Raw genomic sequence first — 19,514 nt, forward strand, 5'->3', positions numbered from 1 at the left:
CACAAATACACAGTATTAATATGCTTAAAAACATATTTTATGCAATTAACAGATAACATAGTAGGAGTTTTTTCTCTATGAAAAGGCACCACAATATAACAGGTTGGGTTACTTTAGGTAGAGTAGCAAGTTATTTTCATGCCTATTCCCAAACACATTCAAAAATACAAACATTACACATAGATACTGACATGAGGTGCACATTGCACCTGTTACTATGGTAACGCTAGATATGACTCCGACACGTGTCATGAAGTCCCAAGTGAACCAACACAGTGAAATCCTTCAGCTGTAGCAGTGCCTGACCTCGTAGATAAACTGGTTAAATGTTATCTGAAGGAAAACCAGTTTGACTGATGACACTAACAGCACTCCAACACAGTTTGGGTCTTAAAGAGAACTACCTGACCATCAGAAGTGTTCTAATATCCACACTGTCACTTTGACTGCAGTTGTGTCAGTAAATGTGTAAAAAAAAAAAAAAAAGTCTTGTAAAGCAGAAAGGGTCGAGCCAGTGCACAAACAGAAAAGAGTAGAGACCAACACCACCACACAGTTAGAGGGCCGACATGCAGATTCATGACTGGCTTTCTTCCAACTAACCAACACCAAGTGATATCCCACAGGTTTAAAGAGGAGTGTGCACATTTGTGTTTATCTGTCTTCTGAAAGTGTGCTGCGACTGTATCTCTGTTGATTTCAGCTACATGTGCCACTGAGACCAATGATGGATAACAGACAGTTGCATCAGACCGATCACATTTTGATGGCAAAAGAGAGCTGGAAAAAGCTGAAATAAATAAATAAAACAAGATTAGTGGGAAAAAAGACAGCAGGAAATACTAATAACGAATGACATGTCGGTACCAACAGCAAACAAGGGCAACGTGTGAAAGAGGGAAACAAATAAAAAGAGTGAGAGTGAGTCAGAGTGAGTTTATAAAAATTACTGGGCAACCACACGAAAGGACAAATGGAGTGATACAATTTGTGAAAATGAAAAGATATGAATAGTGTGTTTTGTGCACGTCTCCCATTATTAAACTTTTACGAATGGCCAAATACATTAAAATGAGTTTGTTAAATACCTAATCTGTATGATGCAAACTGTAAAACCAAAATGTTTTACAGGATATTAACCAAAGCCAGTGAGATGGTGACAATTTCATAAACTACTAAATATATCATGAAACTGTCTCAAGAGCTCAGGTAGCAGTTGATTACACAGATATGAGAAAGTATTACCATTTATCATATTATTGCATTGCCCATAGAGAAGGAACATTATTTATGGCTGTCCCTGAATGTTTTGTTTTTCTTCATCTCATCTCCCTGGAGAACATGTTAGGAATATCACGCAATGCAGCAAATGCTTGTAAGACGCTACAGTGTGGATATTATTTCTGTAACATTGCCATTCTGCTTACTTTCCCTTTTCCTCCCATCTCCTATCTCATCACTACTGCTCCTCTTTGCTACTCTCTTCTTCCCCATAATTTTTCTCCCCTCATCCCGTTTCTATTTCATATTGATCCTGTATGTACACTATACATGAATTTTGTCTGCTATAAATTGATGGGGCCCTCTGGTCTTCATAAATTTATACTCCCCCCATCTCCTCCACTCCTAAATATTTGGTCTTTCAAGGTAATTTGAAGAGTTTTGCACGTCTTCACGGATGGCAATATGCCAACCACACAAAGCCTTAAGAATACAACATATTCAGCCTTGCCATACACACACAGACACACTCAGGGGAAATGAGACAATATAGCATTATAATCAGGGGTGGCTGTAGTGTGATTTTTTTCCCCCCCCTCAAATCTGTGCCTCAGGCCTTTCCATTATTGTAATGCCATATCTTTCCTGTTGGACTGTGCAAGTAACCTCATGTGTGACTGATAGTAATTCTGCATCTCGACGGAACTGATATAATCACTTCTAGCTGAGATGATGGGGTGAACACGTGTGTGCAGGAACACACATGCAAACATGGACAGCTTTAAAATAGTAGTAAAGTAAAGTTAAAAAAAAAAAAGCATTGGCAACATGAAATGTTGGACTTGAGTAAAGGATGACAACAGTATAAATGTAGAGGTGGCAAATAAGCTTTCTATTTCTTAAAACAAGAATTTCTAAATTTGCCTCATGTTAATCCTCAGCTGCATTTATGATTATCTTGCCTTGTTACTTTTCACTGTCAAACAGCATGAATAGAGGGGTACTATGAAGTGAGCTAAACCATATTTTCATCTTTTCTTGAAGATGTAGAGGCATATTTAATTAATCAACATTAATAACCACTACTTAACAAACCAAACAGGAATACAAAAACATGTTTCCTTACTTTGTTGCATGAGAACCTCTTAAGAAATTAGATTGTTTTGGTCTCTGCAAAAGCACCGGAGAGAGAATGAGTATTGTTTCCATGGCAACAATGCCGGTGCCCGATAATTCGATAATTAATAAAGAGGGTGATCAGAGGAGAGCATCTTCAGAGCTCATACTCAAAGACAAAAAAACAACACCTACCAGCCATCTGTAACAGGTTAAAAACAACAAAACAAAAAAAAACTTTCTTCATTGACTTCATTGTTTATTGGATCATTTCATGCTCTGCAATGTGGAAAATAGGGATTTGGTTTATATTTTGAAACATGAAAACATGCTTTGGTCCTACTGCATGGCCATCAAAGCAACACTTTTCAGCCCCACTGCATCAAAGCTGTTGCATAATTCAAGCAAATGAGTAATGAGAGTGGAAAAGAAGGAAAGAGAGCAGGACAGTTTATAAGTGAGTAAAGTAACGGGAGACTAAAAAAAAATATTAACACAGTATCTATCAATGCACACAAATCATTGATAAGACACCAATAGTCTGATCTTGAGGTTTCTCTCAAAGGCTTCAAGTTTCCTTTAGTTTTTGCCTCCATCTGTCTGCTTGACAGGAAGAAGTGGATGAAAGTTTTTTCAAAGGACAAAAGAGCATGTTTTCACAGGTCACAAACAGCCTCAGGGCAAGTTGTTGCAATCATATACACACATACCACCACAGATCTGTAGACACACACAGATTTTGAATATGTGTTTTTGGGGGGAGACTATTCTGTGCGTTTCTAGTCAGCAAGATCTTCTGTACCCGTTGCTCTGTTTCTAATTAGGGAAAATAAAAGAACTTTAATGACCTTGGACCCACTGTGGCAAGAACGAGGTTATGAAGAGATATGAAGTTTATATCCCCCCGACCCCTCAAACCAACCACCTCTTTCTTGTACTGCACCTGCCGATTCACTTGGGCTTTGCAGACTTTAAATTACAAGCTGGTAGTTGGAGAACAATGTTCATTATACAGTCATACATGAAACGGCTGATAAATTATCTCTTTGGTCCACACATAAATATCCTCCTCTACCAAAATAGAACACGATTTAAATATATATTCTCTCCAACTGCATATTCTTAACACATATCTCAACACCTGAAAATTACACCCTGTTCCCTATATTGAGCAGTTTTAGTGAAAAAAAAGAAAAACAAAATCATATATAGCCTCCGGGAGAAACTGCCAATCAATGAGCCTCAGCATATTTGACTGGGTAATGTGTTGCAATTGTGCAACAACTGTTTAACATTAATGACACACCAAGAGCAATCCAACATTAATTAGCATTTTTTGATCCACCAATTCCTGAGAAAAACAAACATCTGGGTCTCAATGGCTTGTTAGAGCTCTCATCAAGTAAGTCATTTGGTTTGTTGCTACTATATAAAAAAATATTGCTAAATGAAGCTTTAAACAGCACAGCAGTTACCGAGGGTCAAACATGTGTTTCTAATTTTAGGGATCTGTCACTGAGCTAATGTGGTTTATGTTTTGACTGGGTGGCATGGTTGTATTTAAAAGTAGGTGGGCAATTAATGCAAAGACTTGGCTTATCTATTTTTACAATACATTCACATTGTGGTAAACATCATGTATGGTGTGAGAATTGCTGTACAACAGTTCAGCTAATCAGAGGATATTTTTAAGTTCCTCTCCTGGCATTGATTAAACCCCTAAAAACTCACCTCTGTTCATTGGAATTATCCCCTAAAAAAAACCCCTAATGGCTTAAGAATGGCTTGGATGTCTAACTCTATACCTTTTTCTTCATTCAGTAGGCACAGATCTATGACTATACAAAGAGTCCCCACCTTTATCTCCATCCATCCACCCCCTGCCACTAGCTTTTAGCTTGAGCTAGCAGCTCATATGGAAAGCCTCACCCCGTAAATTGACAGGATTGGTTCCTTGGGTGTGTGATGTTTGAATCCCTGGCTGTCTCAGTGCCTGTTTTTGAGACAGTCATTGGTACGCTGCAGTTCCAAAGCAGAAATGCTCAGTAATGATGGCTAAATTTGATCATGGTATATAAATCATGTATATAAAAAACACCACATGGACATGTTAACAGGTTAAAAACCTGGTTTTCATTGAAAATGGTCTATGGAAAGTTTATTAGAGGACTTGCACTTACATTACCCTAATTTTTTGTGTGCAAATGATCAGATATTAATTCAGTATATTGGAATTCATCACCAACACCTAAATTATTTTTACACTTAAAATAAAACAGAAATATTCTGACATGTTAATTGGCAAATTAAACCCCTTATTTCCCTTTCTTTTAGCACTGTGTTTTTTCACATTGAAAAATATTTAACTCCAGTAAAATATCACTTTCTGTAAAAGCCAGCTATGAATTTGCTGCATATAAAGTTACAAAGGTTAAAAGTCGCATTTGAAAAGATACGTGTGCATTGCTTTACCTTCTAGTGAATGCATAATTATAAGTCCTAATAAGATGTCGCTTAACAGCTTCATCAACAAATTATCCTCACTGGGAAAAGATTAAAAAAAAAATGAATTGTGCAAGTCTCCTCAAGTAACTGCTTTTTTCCCTCCTCTTGTTCTGCTCCTCAGTGAGTGCACATCTGCGCGTCTCTCCCCAGTATATTTGCCATTAAGAGGAACTAAGCATTTCATTACAAGTCTACCAAGCTCCCACTGTGTCATTGAAGTCAGAAGCCTGTGTGTCTTTCTTTCTTAGCGATACTAATAACAGAATCAAAGGAGGGGCGTGTGTTTGCGTGTGCGACTGCGTGTTTGCGTGCCTGTGTATTCGGGTAATACCGATGTAATCGCAAGCTCAAGCACAATTAGCCTAGAGGGTAACTCTGTAATAATCCCTACCCCTGGGCATGATGGCCTATTAAAGCAGCAGTGGACAGAATAAATGAGTGCGTCTAAGGGAAGCGAAAGAATGGGAGACAGAAAGAAGGGGTGGCGAAGAAATAAGAGGAAGGGAGGAGGGGGAGGGTAAGAGAGGGAGAAGAGGAGCAGGAGACGTGGAATGAAAGAGGCCAATAGACTGGAGGAAATCAAATCATTTTCAACCTCATTCTGCTCGTTTCCACCTTATTTCTGCTGGACGTGCGTCAGTTAAGGTTGACAATCAAAAACAGCCCAAGATTAAGTAACACTCAACTTAGACTTCCTTTAAACATGATTTGATTTAACAGTTCATCGTTCATTTTTTTTTTGTTATCATGGTCTATTTGTCTACCTTGTTACATGTCAGGGATCTCCGAGGAAGAAGAGAAAATGGATCTTACTCTTTGCCCTATTTGTCGGAAATCATTCCCTATTATCTGTCTGCTTTTTAGTGTTATTGACCACATAAATCAAGACCATTTCAAGATGGAGAGAGTCGAAGAATGAGATCAAGCCCACACCAACAGGACTATCTTAACTGAGACTGTCCACAATTGTTCTGATGTGACAGCTGTGATCATTGCTTTCAAAGAAAAGGTACATCTCAAATGGTACAAATTTAATAATATGTGACTGACTTCGGAAAAGTGCCTAACTGCTTAAATTGTAGCATACAAGATAGAATGTACTACAGTGACGGGCATCTTAAATTGCAAATACACAAAAACACTTTTGTTATCACAGCTACTGAATAGGAGTGTACCAGCATTTAATGGGCCACAATCAACAAGCTGATCTACTCTATGTGAAGGGGATGTGTCGTGATGTACGAGGCAAATGGTCACACCAGATAGATGTATATCTGGAGTGATATGCGAAAATGAATTGTGCCAAATTCTGAAATACTGTAAAAAAAAAAAAAATCCAGATAAAGCTGCACATTTTAGAGTGGCCCTTTTTTGTGCGCAATACAGGCACAAACACATTTGCAAACCAAATTTGAGAGAAATAAACCTTTTGTGAGCATAAAAGAAGTTAACCTAACTTAGGTCTTTTACTTCAGCTTTAAAAAAATGTATCGAAAACAAAAAGATGAACCGCGTGGAGGTATAATAAAGTGCCTTTGTTTTGTGTTTAATGAGAAATGTATTGCTGAACAAAAGAACTTGTGTGATGTGTCTTTATGTGAGCAAATCGGTCTGTAAACTCACCTGACGATAAGTCGACTCGGTAGTTTCTGGCCGCCTTCGACACATTGATATGAACATCAATCTTGCCGTCCTCGAGGGAGATCTCCAGCGTGCCATCATCAAGATTGCTGAACAGGAGGAGCCCATCTGCGTTCCACGTACGGAACTGGAAGCCCACAGACACTGCGTTATGATTGGCGCGCCCTGGCAGCTGCAGGAAGCTGGTGGCATTGAAAAAGACTGGGAAGGTGTGGGTCTCCACACAGGAGAATGACAGGTTCCGCTGTTAGGACACAGATGTGGGAAAGAGAGACCAACAAAGAAAAATAATAGGATGTTAATTTGCCTTCAAAGAGAAAAGTCAACACCAAAGCTAATCTCTTGAATGGGGGCCTATCGGTGACATTTAAATGTTTCAAACACTTTCAAAAGTGTGCTGGAGAGAAACAAACACCTTTGTAGAATTTAGGCACTAATCACCATTAAGCTTCTCCAACCTTGTGCTCTTCATCAAATCGTTAGCAAACACGCAATATTGAGCTGCTTTATCAGCTATAGATGATTCCTGATTGCACTTGTGTGTGTGTCTTTCTAAAAACCGAGAGCGGATCTGTTTTGATTAGAAATGAATGGGTATGTGAGTCAGAGAGAATTAGAGGTGCGTCTTTAATGAACTTGATTAGTGCCTCCATTTGTTCAATCAGTTCACCAGAGATCAAAGAAGATACACTGGCTGTCCGCTGCAGAGGAAGAACAGGGAGACAGACGAGACGTTGTCTTTACAGTCTATCAGCGGCTGCTCTGTAGGACTTAATACTTAATATGCAGAAGTTACATCCGGCAGTTATCCAGAGTGCGGTTGATGAGGAGAAATAAGGCATTTAATAATCTTCTCTTGAAATCATTGAAAACAAACTTACTCAGTCATTGCAGTGACATGGCAGCCATGATACAAATAGGGAGCACAGCGACAGGAAGCAACCACATGGAGGAGGGCACTGACAGGTCAGTTGTATCTGATTAATTATAAATCTCTTTGACTATTTCTGTGCTGTGGATAATAAAACCCCATATTCAGGTCAAATTCAAAGTTAGTGACAATGATGAGCATGTTCAGCATTCAGCTGCCTGTATTAGTATTATTTCAAACTGTTTAGATTGAGGTGTTGCATCGGAGTTGTGTTTACAGTATATGTGTGTGTACATGCATGTTTCCCTTACAAAGCTGGATGTGTCAAGCTTCTTTCGACGTGCCAGGTCTGTAATGTTGTCTCCGTTGTAGTTGATGCTCTCCATGCAGCCTTTAAAGTTTTTCCTCCCTCCTCCCACTGGCTTCCCGCTGTATGGCATCCCACCAAAACTCAACTAGAAAGAGAGAGAAGGCAAAGAGGTAAACAGAGATGGAAAGTGGAAAAAGATATATTTTACACCAAATTAGGTTCTCATATTTGAATTACTGCTAGTTATTTGTTTCTGGTAATGAGTCTTATAGCTGTGGAGTAAAATATACACACTTTCTGGAGGGGAAATAGTATTAAACAGATTTTTATATAATGTCAGGGTAGACAATGAAAGATGTGATAGAGAATATACAGTCGAGTCTTTTAACAGTTACACATTTGTTTTGTTCCTCGGGCTCTATGCTTCAGCAGATTACATTTTTTTGTTTTAATTCTGAAACTACATTAAAATGCCTCAGCTTTAATGCGAGTGGGTTAACATCAATAAGGAAAGAGCTGTGTGGAAGATATAAAATGAATATGAATATGAAAAGTAAAGAGGTGACCATGGAATTAAAGGAAATAATAGTGATGCTCAAAATAAGCCAGCATTTATCAGAGGGATATAAAAGGTAGTTGGTATGACAAAATCAACAGTTTGGTGCAATCAGGAAACCTAGAAAATAGTAAATGACCTGGTAGATCAGGAAGTGAATGACCAGAAAATGATTTGCATGGTAAAGAAAAACCCTTTATGACATCACAGCAAGTCAGTACTACTCTCCAGGATGTAAGTGTGTCCTTGTCAGGGATCAGATGAAGACTTCATAACCAGAACCTCAGAGAACTGAATGAAAAACACAAACTCCTTCCTGGACCACAGTTCTATATACTGATGAAACAAAGGTAACCTCTATCAATAAGGTCAGTCATCTCATCTGTTGTAAAATATGGTGGTGGTTCTGTTATGGCTTGTGCATGCATGGCTGCCAATTGAACTGGCACACTGGCATTTATTAATGATCAAAAATACATTAGACGGCACTTCATCTTTCAGAAGCGTTGTGATCCCAAAAATACGACCAAATCAACAAAAGAGTGACGAGGTGGAAAATCCTCGACTGGCCGAGTCGATTATCTGATTGATCTCAATCTGATTAAGCAGCACTCCAGTTGATGAAAAGACTACAGGCAGAGAGACCCAACAACAAGCGCACTGAAGGTATCTGCAGTGAAGGCCTGATAGATCATCACCAAGGATGAATGGTATTGGTGGTCTTGTATAGCAGATATGATATTGTTGCTTCAAGCAAAGATAACGTTGCCAAAGTATGTAGGCACAAGTCATACTATGTTAGATGTTAAACAGGTAGTGTAGGGGTTGTGGGTGTGAGTATTGAGGGGAGGAGTTCTGGGACATCAGGACTGCTGATGATCCATCTCGAGGTGTCGTGGGTTGAACTTGACGAAACACTGGTGAAAGAAGGGGCCCACTTGTTAACCCCAGTGAGATACTGCACACTCTCACTATGTTGCTAAGGCTCTTTTACTAGGTGGTTTCTTACTTTGGTGTAGGAGCATAGCCTGCATAGTGATAGAATCAAATCCTGTGAATTAGTGAGACATTTGGCAGATAGTAATATTGACTCAGTTGATCCGTGCGGTGTTATTCTGCATTAATTTGGCACTTTGTGTGTACTATAAAACCAAAGGAAGTGATGGCTGTAATCGAAGACTTCTGGCAATCACTGACTGTAAATGATTTTCCATAAAACATTAAATAGTATGATTTTGTTTGACTTCTATTTGTCCAATTACTTTTGAGCCCCTAAGCTTTGCGCACTATGTTTTAAAAAGGCTGTATTTCACACAGTTATTTCAATACTGACATAAACTAACTCAAATTAAAGCTGAGACTTGACATTTTAATGTTGTGTCCATAGTTTTATTCAAAATTTATGCGCTAAAGTATAGAGCCTGAAGAACAAAAAATGTATAAGAGTCCAAATATATATATATATATTTTTTGTTTTACTGTGAACTACCATTCAAAGACAAATGACCTTTTATGCTGTTAAACTAATAAGAAGACAAGGACAGTTTAGGAAAGATTAGGACTACAAGTAGAGTATATCTACGTTTTTAGAAATTGTGGCATCATATTGTGCTTATGACAAATATTGTAGAAACACCTTTAGACCAGCTGTGTGTATGCACGGATCAGTGAATCAGACCGGATCCATAGTCACTCCTCTGATCTTATATACATATACAGACAAACAGTGTCAACCCCAAATTAAATCCCAGTGTGTTTGATCTGTTTTAAAATCAACTGAAATGCAATCTGTATTTCACACTTTTTTCCCAATTACCTTGAGATCAGTATACTATTGACATACACATAATATATACAGTATGTGTGTAATATGACCACTGGAGCAATGGGAGAAAGCATTAAAGGAAGAAGAAAGTGGCTTTGAGGAACAGATGCGATGACGGGAGATGGAGGCTAATAAAAAGGCATCTGTTGGGAAGCGCTGAAGGACACGTGGCTGATGAAAATGTAAACGGTGTTTCATATTTTTCCTACAGTTTTTCATGTGTTAATTTTTTTTTCTCTTTCAAATGTAGTTCTGAGCCCTGAAGGAGGCCGTGATGATAGAGGGCAGCGTGCAATTACCAGCCGATGTGTCTGTCTGTCAGTGTGCGTGCAGGTGTGCTGGTGTCTGTGTTGTGAATATGTCTGTGGTGACGCTCCGGTAAGCTCAGTAATTACTTCCAAGGGTAGACACAAATGCAGCCGGATATTTAGTCTTCAGGCTTAAATGCGAGGTGAAGACACACGCACACACACACACACACACACACACACACACGCACACACACACACACACACACACACACACACACGTGCGCACACACACAGGATGTAGTGTTTGGACTAAATAGAGTACAGTGGCACACTTTGACTAGAAGCTGGTCACAATTTTGCTAACTGCTGAGGGACTTAGTCACGCAATAACGCTGCCAGGATCCATTCAGGGTTCAGAACACACACACACACACACACACACACACACACACACACACACACACACACACACACACACACACACACACACACACACACACACACACACACACACACGCACGCACACACACACACACACACACACACACTCATCCCCCCTGGTACACACTGTTGTATAGATTTCCCTGAAGATCCCTTAATTCCACAGCTTCACTTTAATTGGACTGTGGTTTTCACTGCCCCATTTCTCAGTCTGCTACTTAACACTGGAATAGATTAGCCATATCAGCATTACCTAGTAAAGGTCACACACTTACACACAAGCATATCAATACAAACACAAAAATGTGCACATGGCCACCAGTGGATTCCCCGCACACATGCATGCTCACACTCACATTACGCACAAATGCATTTCATACCCATATGCATTCCACAATCAATTCTCTGTTTTAAGTATTATTAGCTTAACTCTTTGAATTCTATTATTATCTGAGTTAATTATGTGAGTTTTATGGATTAGCAATATAGTACAGTGTAAAACCAATATCTAATTTCCTGTGCAGTATCAATGTGCTGTACTGACCACCAGTAATGAGGAGTTTAAAGGCAGTTGCAAATAAGTAAATCGCATGAAGTCAGGTAATGTGTCTCAAAAACAAAGAATGTTAAGCAGCATCACAAAAACAGACAATTGATAAATAAAGATTAGACATAGTCTCTTATGGGTTGGAAATGATCAAACACCACTGTTTATAGACTTCCAGCTGTTTGGAAGGGTTCAGCGTATATCTGAGAGTTGTGCTCCCATTAGCAATTACAATATTCTGTGCTGAACATTAGCCCTGCCCAAGGCGCGCCCAGTTTTCTAGAAGTCTTCAGTTCACCTCCACCATTAGGTTGCAATAACAAATACACAACACCTCAAATATTCATGAAGCGAAGCCGGCAAGCCAGTTCAGGCAGGCAACTCAAGTCCGCTCTTAGCAACATGAATACAGAGCAGCCTTTTAGATGTTTGAAGGAAACTCCCCTATCAGGTTTTGAAACTCCACCCCCCAAAGGAAAGACACAAAAAATATAACATCAAATATAAATAAGATATACATTTTCACTTGAGGACGTTGATGTCAGTACTTCCAGTACATGTACTAACAATGCGAAGAGTTACATATTTGCCATCTTTAGTTCTAAAACTAAATATAATAAACACTTTGTAATGAGGTTGTTTTATTTCTTAACTCAAATGGGGATAGCATGATTTGTTAAAACTCAAACAATTAATTCTCCCTTAATCATATTAAGAGGATAGTTTGCTTTTTTATTTATTTATTTTGGATTGGTGTTGCACAGGGTATCCATAGACATTGTATTACCTGCAGTACATAAGGGTTGACGTGTACCTGTTTGGAGAGGCAGGCAGCTGTATTGGCTAAGGAAGGAAAGCTATGTAGTGCTGTGGAGGGGGTCAGCAAAAAAAAACTATTTTAGCCATCTTAAAAAAGGCCCACCTAAAAACATCTATATCCATTTAAGTGTATGCCATGATTAGAATATTTTCACCACTTCCCGTTGCTGTCAGATAGGCCTTTCTAACCGGGAACTGAATCTGTGTATCGCTCTCTTCAAAGCCACCAGACTACTTTAGCAAAAAAACATAATATAAAGTCACTGAGGTACTGGTCTTTAGTGTTAGTTTGTATCTGAACTAATGTGTTAAAACACCGAAGTCACACATCAACACACACAAACTCATCGATCAAGGCAGCAGTGGTCCAGGAACTCCACATATGGATGTGACTGTGGGTAAGTATCAAATACAACCCCACTTAAAAAAAATATATTAAAAAAAAGACTGCTTGTTTTGCTTGTGAACGATGCACAGCACCATGACGTGCACAGACCAGGAGAATGGTATAACCCTATTGAGTAAGTGTTACAAATTTTGTTACACATGCTGGTCCAGCACATATGCGATTTCTCTGTACACATGACCTGAGGGCGCACATACAATTTTGTGTCAAATTCTGGAAATTGGCAATAGAGACCCTTAAAATGCTTCAGGAAGCCCATGGAAATGGAGGAATCAGCCTGGAAAGGTGTTTGGGGGGATATTTCTGTTCCTGAGGGGCAGAACGTCACTGTCCAAAACCAAAAAAGGCACAGCAGGTCAGGCCTGCAACCAGGAGGGTTTTCTTTGACATTCACAGGGCTGTGCACTGGGAATTGGTCCCCCAGGGTAAGACTGTCAACACCGAGTTCTACTGTGACGTTTGGAGGTGTCTGAGGGAAAACATTAAGTGTAAATGACCTGAACTGTGACACGATGTTATTTGGGTTCACCAAAATGACAACATGTCAAAGCACTCATGTCAAACCGCTCAAAGCATGTTGAAAACTGACAAGTTTCTCATCTACAACAGCACAATCATTGCTCCAAACCACTCCTACTCGCCGGATTTGGCTCCCTGCTACTTCTTTCTGTTCCCTAATAATGTATCACAAACTTTGATGTGCACTCTCTGTTTAAGTTTCATGTATGTAAAACATCGACAACCCACTTGGACCATGTGTAACTTAGGTGCTGATTTTGATCAAGCGGCAACAAGTGTAACACTTACTCTGGATATACCTTCCTCCTGCTCCGTGCACGTCATGGTGCTGCGTATCGTTGGAGCGCAACAGAAGCGTTCTCGAAATGTATTGATCCACCTTCGTAAGTAATATTTCTACACAAATCAACAAGCACTAGATTTTTAAATGAGCAGCAAGCTTTCAGACACGTGAAAGGTCATTTGTGATTTTGGACTGTGCACACAACTCTGCTAACCACAACCCCCAAAATTGCCTTATTTTTTTACATAAGAGGCAGAAACACAACCACAATTGCATAGCAACAGTGGTCCTCAAATTGCACTCTACCACCTAATCAGAATAAAAACAGTCTTTCCCACCTTCCAAAGTTTGCAGTACTGCCTGATGAAAACTGCATGACTGTTTGTGCTACCAGTGGCTTTGTGTGGGCAGGAGAAGGGGCCTCATATGTTACAGAGGGCTAAACCAATCAACTTTAATTAAATGTTTGCTTTTCTAGAGTGAAATGAGAGTTTGATAAAGCAAGTGCACGTTGCAACTCTTTGGTACATGAGCATGGTACTTCAACATACTTGTGTTTGTTCTTTATACAGTAGCCAGTCATCTGTAAAACAGGCAGCAGCCCTTGGCTGACATTGTCACATGTCTTAGGCAAACCGGAGATAGCTGAATAATTCAGCTGACACGTGAAGTATTCACTTTTTGCCATGATTGCCTTCAAATTTACAGCTATTGCATCATTTGGCCTCACAATGGGGTTTTGTTCTTAATATGATGTCAAGCAAAGACATCAAATAAAAACAGACACGTAGAGTATGTTTAAGTAGCACACATGCTTTTTACAGATGTATGAATGGAATATATGCCTGTCACCTCCTCTGTTAATCAACATACCGTGGGTTGGATTCATTCCTTCATTTATTTACTTGGGGAGACTATCATTCTCTGTCCGTTTCACATTTCTACTTTTATGCTCACCATACTATACTCCTCACCTCATAGTCCAAATCGAGGTGGTCAAACTCTCCATTGGTCCTGAAGTGCTGTGTGTGTCTGTCCAAAGTGAAGTTGACATTGCGACGGTAGCGTTCAATCACCACTGAGTGCCAGTGATTGTCATCCAAGAGGCTGCCAGTGGTCGCCGAGGTATGACCCAGGATAGAGCCATACTGGTTACTGCCTGTAATGAACATGTGATGATATAAGTTGTACAGAAAAGGCAAACGTTGGATGTAAATAAGCCAAAATTTAATTAAGATATGTCTGTAAAATATCTGTGAAACAGTTGAACAAGGACCAGTGGAAACTTATACGTGATGTCTCTTGCAAAGATTTTCCAAACTAGTCACAAATTATTTCAGTGCTTCCCATCGCGTGACCCGACCATGCCTCTTTATTCTACATGGGCTTCTTAAATGTGTTTTCTACAGTTATTCAGTCCTCGATTGCTGTGATTGGTGTAATTAAAAAAAGCTTAAGTTTGTCAGTCTTGACTAAAAATTGCAATGTAATTTCCAGATTGCAATTTTTTTTTTTATAAAAAGCAATAATTCTCACAAGTCAAGGAAAAAAGTTGACTTTTTAAAAAAAAACTATAACCCAATTAGTAGTCACATGTAATCTTCCTATGATGATAAGTAAACTGCACATCACAGAATTATTTCTGTTCTAATCATTTAAATGTTTTTATTAAAAAATGTAACATTTCTTTCAGAGTCAGAAGCGTTGACTTCATCTAGTTGCAACAGATGCCTCTGCGCTGCAGTACGGCATCCTTATAAGGTCTCACTAGTTCTGTCAGCAACACAGCTCGTTGACTGTGAACGGAGTTACACACTCATTGCTTTTGTTTACAGTGTAAAGGGTAAAAACTTTGCTCTAAGATGAAGTTATCTGAACAGACGAGGTGTGAATTTTGATTACAAAAGTTTAGGATTCCTGTCAAACCTGTAATGATGGTACTATTTTTCTGACCTGACAAGCTGCTGCAAACACACCCACTGTCATCCAGCCAACACAGAAGGATCACAGCTGGACATGGTAGAGCTTCAGATAAATCACTTTCCAAATACACTTGTTACCTACCCAGGTTAATCTGCAGCTGCAGCTTGGCCTTGCGAAGCTCCAGGGTGATGTAGTCTCCCTGCTGGCCCTCCCCATGGAGAATCACACCCTCACTTTCTGATGTCTTAAACCTGAGTGCAATCACATCCTTAATGATCTTCATCTTCTTTACCTGCACGGATGTTCAAAAACACACACAAAAAAAAAAAAAACACTTCAAATGGCTGTTAACACCACATGTAGCTTATTTTCATTCAACACTGGAGAAATACTTTTACTTCACAAACGTTGCATCTTGACTACAGAACAAGAAGACCTGCACTTGCCTGGGTTTCCTTGGTGCCTGCTCAAAATGTAAAGCCCAATATTTATTTCCCTTCTTGTTATACTGCTATATGCTGTTCTTTTTTTTAGGATAACTGAAATGGTTGAGGCTTTATTATTGTTTACACAGAGGTTTATTCCACACAACAAAGAATATCAGCGTAGTAAATCCAGTACCTTGAAACGATATGAGATCACACCCTGTCCATCAAAGTTTATGACGTCCGCCCCTAAAAGAAACAAACAGTAAGTTGGTGACAGTAAGAGACAGAGAGAGCAAGATCAACAGGAGTTAGTGTTAATAGAATAAATTGTGATTATGGATTTTGTTAAATTACAAAATCATAAAAAACTAAATATACACACACACACACACACACACACACACACACACACACACACACACACACACACACACACACACACACACACACACACACACACACACACACAGATACCAACTCTACAATAGGAACGGTAATGCTAGAAACCTTAGTCATCTGTGGTAATAATACATGGACATGTAGAGGGCCTGTTGAAATGTAGTATTTTATGGCAAACATAATTACTGGCTTTAATATTACCAACTGAATGTTTAGGAGGTTTGTGCAATGAAATGTCACCCAATATGCTTTTTTCACAGATGACATTGTGTCATCTCACAGCATTAAAAACACAATGGTCCACCATAAGGAAGTTATCAATGGCAGAGTTTAATTTAGCTGCTTCTGTATATACATGTTGGCTCACTGACAGTCTGTCATGGCTTAATGGGACTCTTGAATGGAACGGGTCCATCATTGATGCTATTAACCACCTGTGCTATTCCTACTATGACAAGTCAAAATGTCACATGTTTGAGTATTTATACTGTACATGTAAAATGGTTAAGGGTGTAACACTATGCTGCTGTCTAACACTGGTAGTGAGCAGAGCATACTGATCACAGTAAAGTTTTCATTCCAAGTCAGGAATCAATGGATCAAACAAAATTTCAGTGGAATTGACATAAACATGGCAACAATAAAAATAAATAATAAAAACTCCCACACAGATACACGTCTCACATTTTTCAGACTGAAAAGCTGGTGGGCGGAGCTACAACATTGGCCAGCTCCAACTTGAGCAGATGTCTAATCAGCCATGGCTCCATTCAGCTGTGTTGATATTCAGGCATGTTAAATGTCTACAGGTACAACACGCTACCTGCTGTATACTACAAATTTAGAAGGAAATTATATCTGTTCCCTTTGTTCCAGCTACATGTCTTTCAATGTATTTTCCTCACTCTCTTGTTCTCACACTTGTCTCTCTTTCCACTTTCATCTTCCTCCATTTCTCCCCTCTCTGCTCCACTTCTGATTACCTTCACTTCCCTATTTAGTTTCCGCTCTTCCTTCCATCATTTCATTTCATTCTTTTGTCTGTCACGTTTATGGAGCAGAGAGTCGTCCTATTTGACAGTTTTACGATTGTTTTTTTTTAAGATAGTGCAGATCTGTGTGAGCAGAAAAGGGTTTTTCGGCTTTGCTGAGTGCTTGATGTCAGGAGGGAGAATTTATAGAAGGCCACTGGGCGATGAAGAGAAAGAAGGACAGAGGTTGACTTATTTATTTACTTTACTGGAAAGCCTCAGCAAAAAAACAAAAAAACATGGTCATAGCTATACCTCTATGCAGACACACACATATCACTAACGCATCCCGCTCATTATCAGCCCAATGTTCACCCAGTGTGGAGATAAGCCACAGAGATGGACCTGCATCATGTCGAGGTGAGTCGAAGGTGCACTTTACCCAGTTATGAGATTTATCTGTATCCATGGCAACAAGTGTCACTGCTCAAGCAGCAAATTAGGAGGCTGTGAATACAAAAGCGGGTCAGCCACAGTACGACCTACCTATACCAAACAAACTTGCTCACTTTTCAAATAATTGGAAATGAAAGCTGTTTTTTTTATTTGTTAGTTGAACAGATATTTCAATTTTACTTTTTACTTTGGTAGAAAAATGGGATTGTTTTGGTTGAGTTGAGGAATAATAAAATGATTTACCTACAATGAAAGCAATTGATTTGCAGCAATGTACTGTAATTCTATATTTATGCCCCCTTTTTCTCCATACATACTGCACCCCTGAACCTGAAAGCCACAATGATGCTCTTGAGGCTGTGCATGTGTTTGCTCTAGAAATAGATGCTAGCCACAAAAAAAAACCAACATCTACGAGTACATTTCTGCAACTCTACACATGATGATAGTGATACATCATCCTGACAACAGATAACGTCTGTTGGTATAAGTAGGCCACAGGTCGAAGTCAGCTGTGATATGCTTGCATCCTTTTGAAATTCTACTTGCACGCTAGCGACCACGTCTGTGTCAAAAATTAAATTTGTACCCTCTGTTTCTGTCTGACTCCCCTTTCTCTCACATACCGGGCTCTACTATTTCCTGACTCATCTATGAAATAATTGATTTTCTGTTGATCCTGTGTTAATCAAAATGGAAATGAGCATGTAAATTCCCCAGCACGGTGGATCACGACTCCTTTATAGCCTCTAGCTCTGGCGCAGACACACGTACGCACGCACACACGCATGCATGCATGCATGCATGCATGCATGCGCAGGCACACACACACACACACACACACACACACACACACACACACACACACACACACACACACACACACACACACACACACACACACACACACACACACACACACACACACACTGCATTTTATTGCATTGTCCTAGATGAGTCATAATATGGCATTGCATTTAATTATCATCCATTTTTAAAAACACAGAATTATCATCGACAACGAACACATTTGGTGATTATGCTGGGAACATAACATCTATATTTATCTGCCTCCTTCTCCTCCTACTTCTTCCCTTTTGTGCTTTCTTCTTTCATCCCATTTTCTTTGTCCTTGCCCAACACTGTACTTCTCCTCTCTTACATATTTGATTTGGGAAGCAGGAAAAATATTTACGAGAAGCTTATTCGCGGAGAACTGGACAGTCAAGGAGTGAAAGAGAGGGTAGATGAACAGACACATGTGGACGTTCTCATTTTCTGACTGAATGCTGAAAAAAGGAGCAGTGATAGCGTAATCACGAGAATGCACTGCGGGCTTCAAAACACAGCTGACAGACAACTCTGAAAGATGATGCACCTGACCAGGGGGAGTGTGTGTAGGTATGGTTGTGTATCTCTTTTTTCTGTTATCACTGATATCTGAGCTGCATAAGCACGCGTTTACCTGATTGCGTATTTATTATGTGTCTCATCTAACAGATGTCAAGGCGTGGTGAACAACATCCATATTTGTCAGAAGCAAAAACTCTCCTGAGCTTTTTCTGGGCTGAGAAATAGATGGTGGTTTTTAATAGTATTGTTTTTTTTATACCTCAGACACAGTATATCAAATGGCCTGCCAGTCAATGTGTTGAATGAAACAGAAATGTATTTGAATAAAAACAAGTCTTATTTCACATAAAGCACTTTTGCATTTGAGAGTTAACAATCACAGTGTTGTCCTTCAGTCTTGATTTTGCCAAACCTCAGTCTTTTTTTGCAGTTGTGAAAAAAGCACGGGGATATTGGAGTGCAGGTTTTTTGTTGTGTTGTATCTCTCATAATGTAACATGAGGGTGACTGATGGGTAACTTTTGACAGAGAGAAAATCTAGTTTTATGTACTTTTCACAAATATGGTTCCCTTTCAAAATCAAGTTCTCTTGTTCTGTTTCATGTGAAGTATAATTGAGTACAATGCCATTTTGAGGGATTAAACCTCTTGAGCAGCAACAGCAACCCAAAGA

At 39.3% G+C, this 19,514-nt stretch overlaps 1 protein-coding gene across 1 annotated transcript in view; it reads right to left on the reverse strand.

The window, feature by feature from the left end:
• cntnap2a (contactin associated protein 2a) overlaps positions 1-19,514 on the reverse strand; it is a 317,507-nt gene that overhangs the window by 133,378 nt on the left and 164,615 nt on the right. The window contains exons 5-9 of the mRNA XM_069705533.1: positions 15,856-15,908; positions 15,376-15,526; positions 14,286-14,470; positions 7,666-7,809; positions 6,466-6,727 (exon numbers count right to left, since the gene is read on the reverse strand). Of these exons, the coding sequence (XP_069561634.1) occupies positions 6,466-6,727; positions 7,666-7,809; positions 14,286-14,470; positions 15,376-15,526; positions 15,856-15,908 (795 nt within the window). The remainder of the gene's footprint in view (positions 1-6,465; positions 6,728-7,665; positions 7,810-14,285; positions 14,471-15,375; positions 15,527-15,855; positions 15,909-19,514) is intronic.

The sequence above is a fragment of the Brachyistius frenatus genome, unplaced genomic scaffold (assembly GCF_029030835.1).
Source record: "Brachyistius frenatus isolate BFR_SWC_R1_liver_20210118 unplaced genomic scaffold, ASM2903083v1 Contig_57, whole genome shotgun sequence".
NCBI classification, from domain to species: Eukaryota; Metazoa; Chordata; class Actinopteri; family Embiotocidae; genus Brachyistius; species Brachyistius frenatus.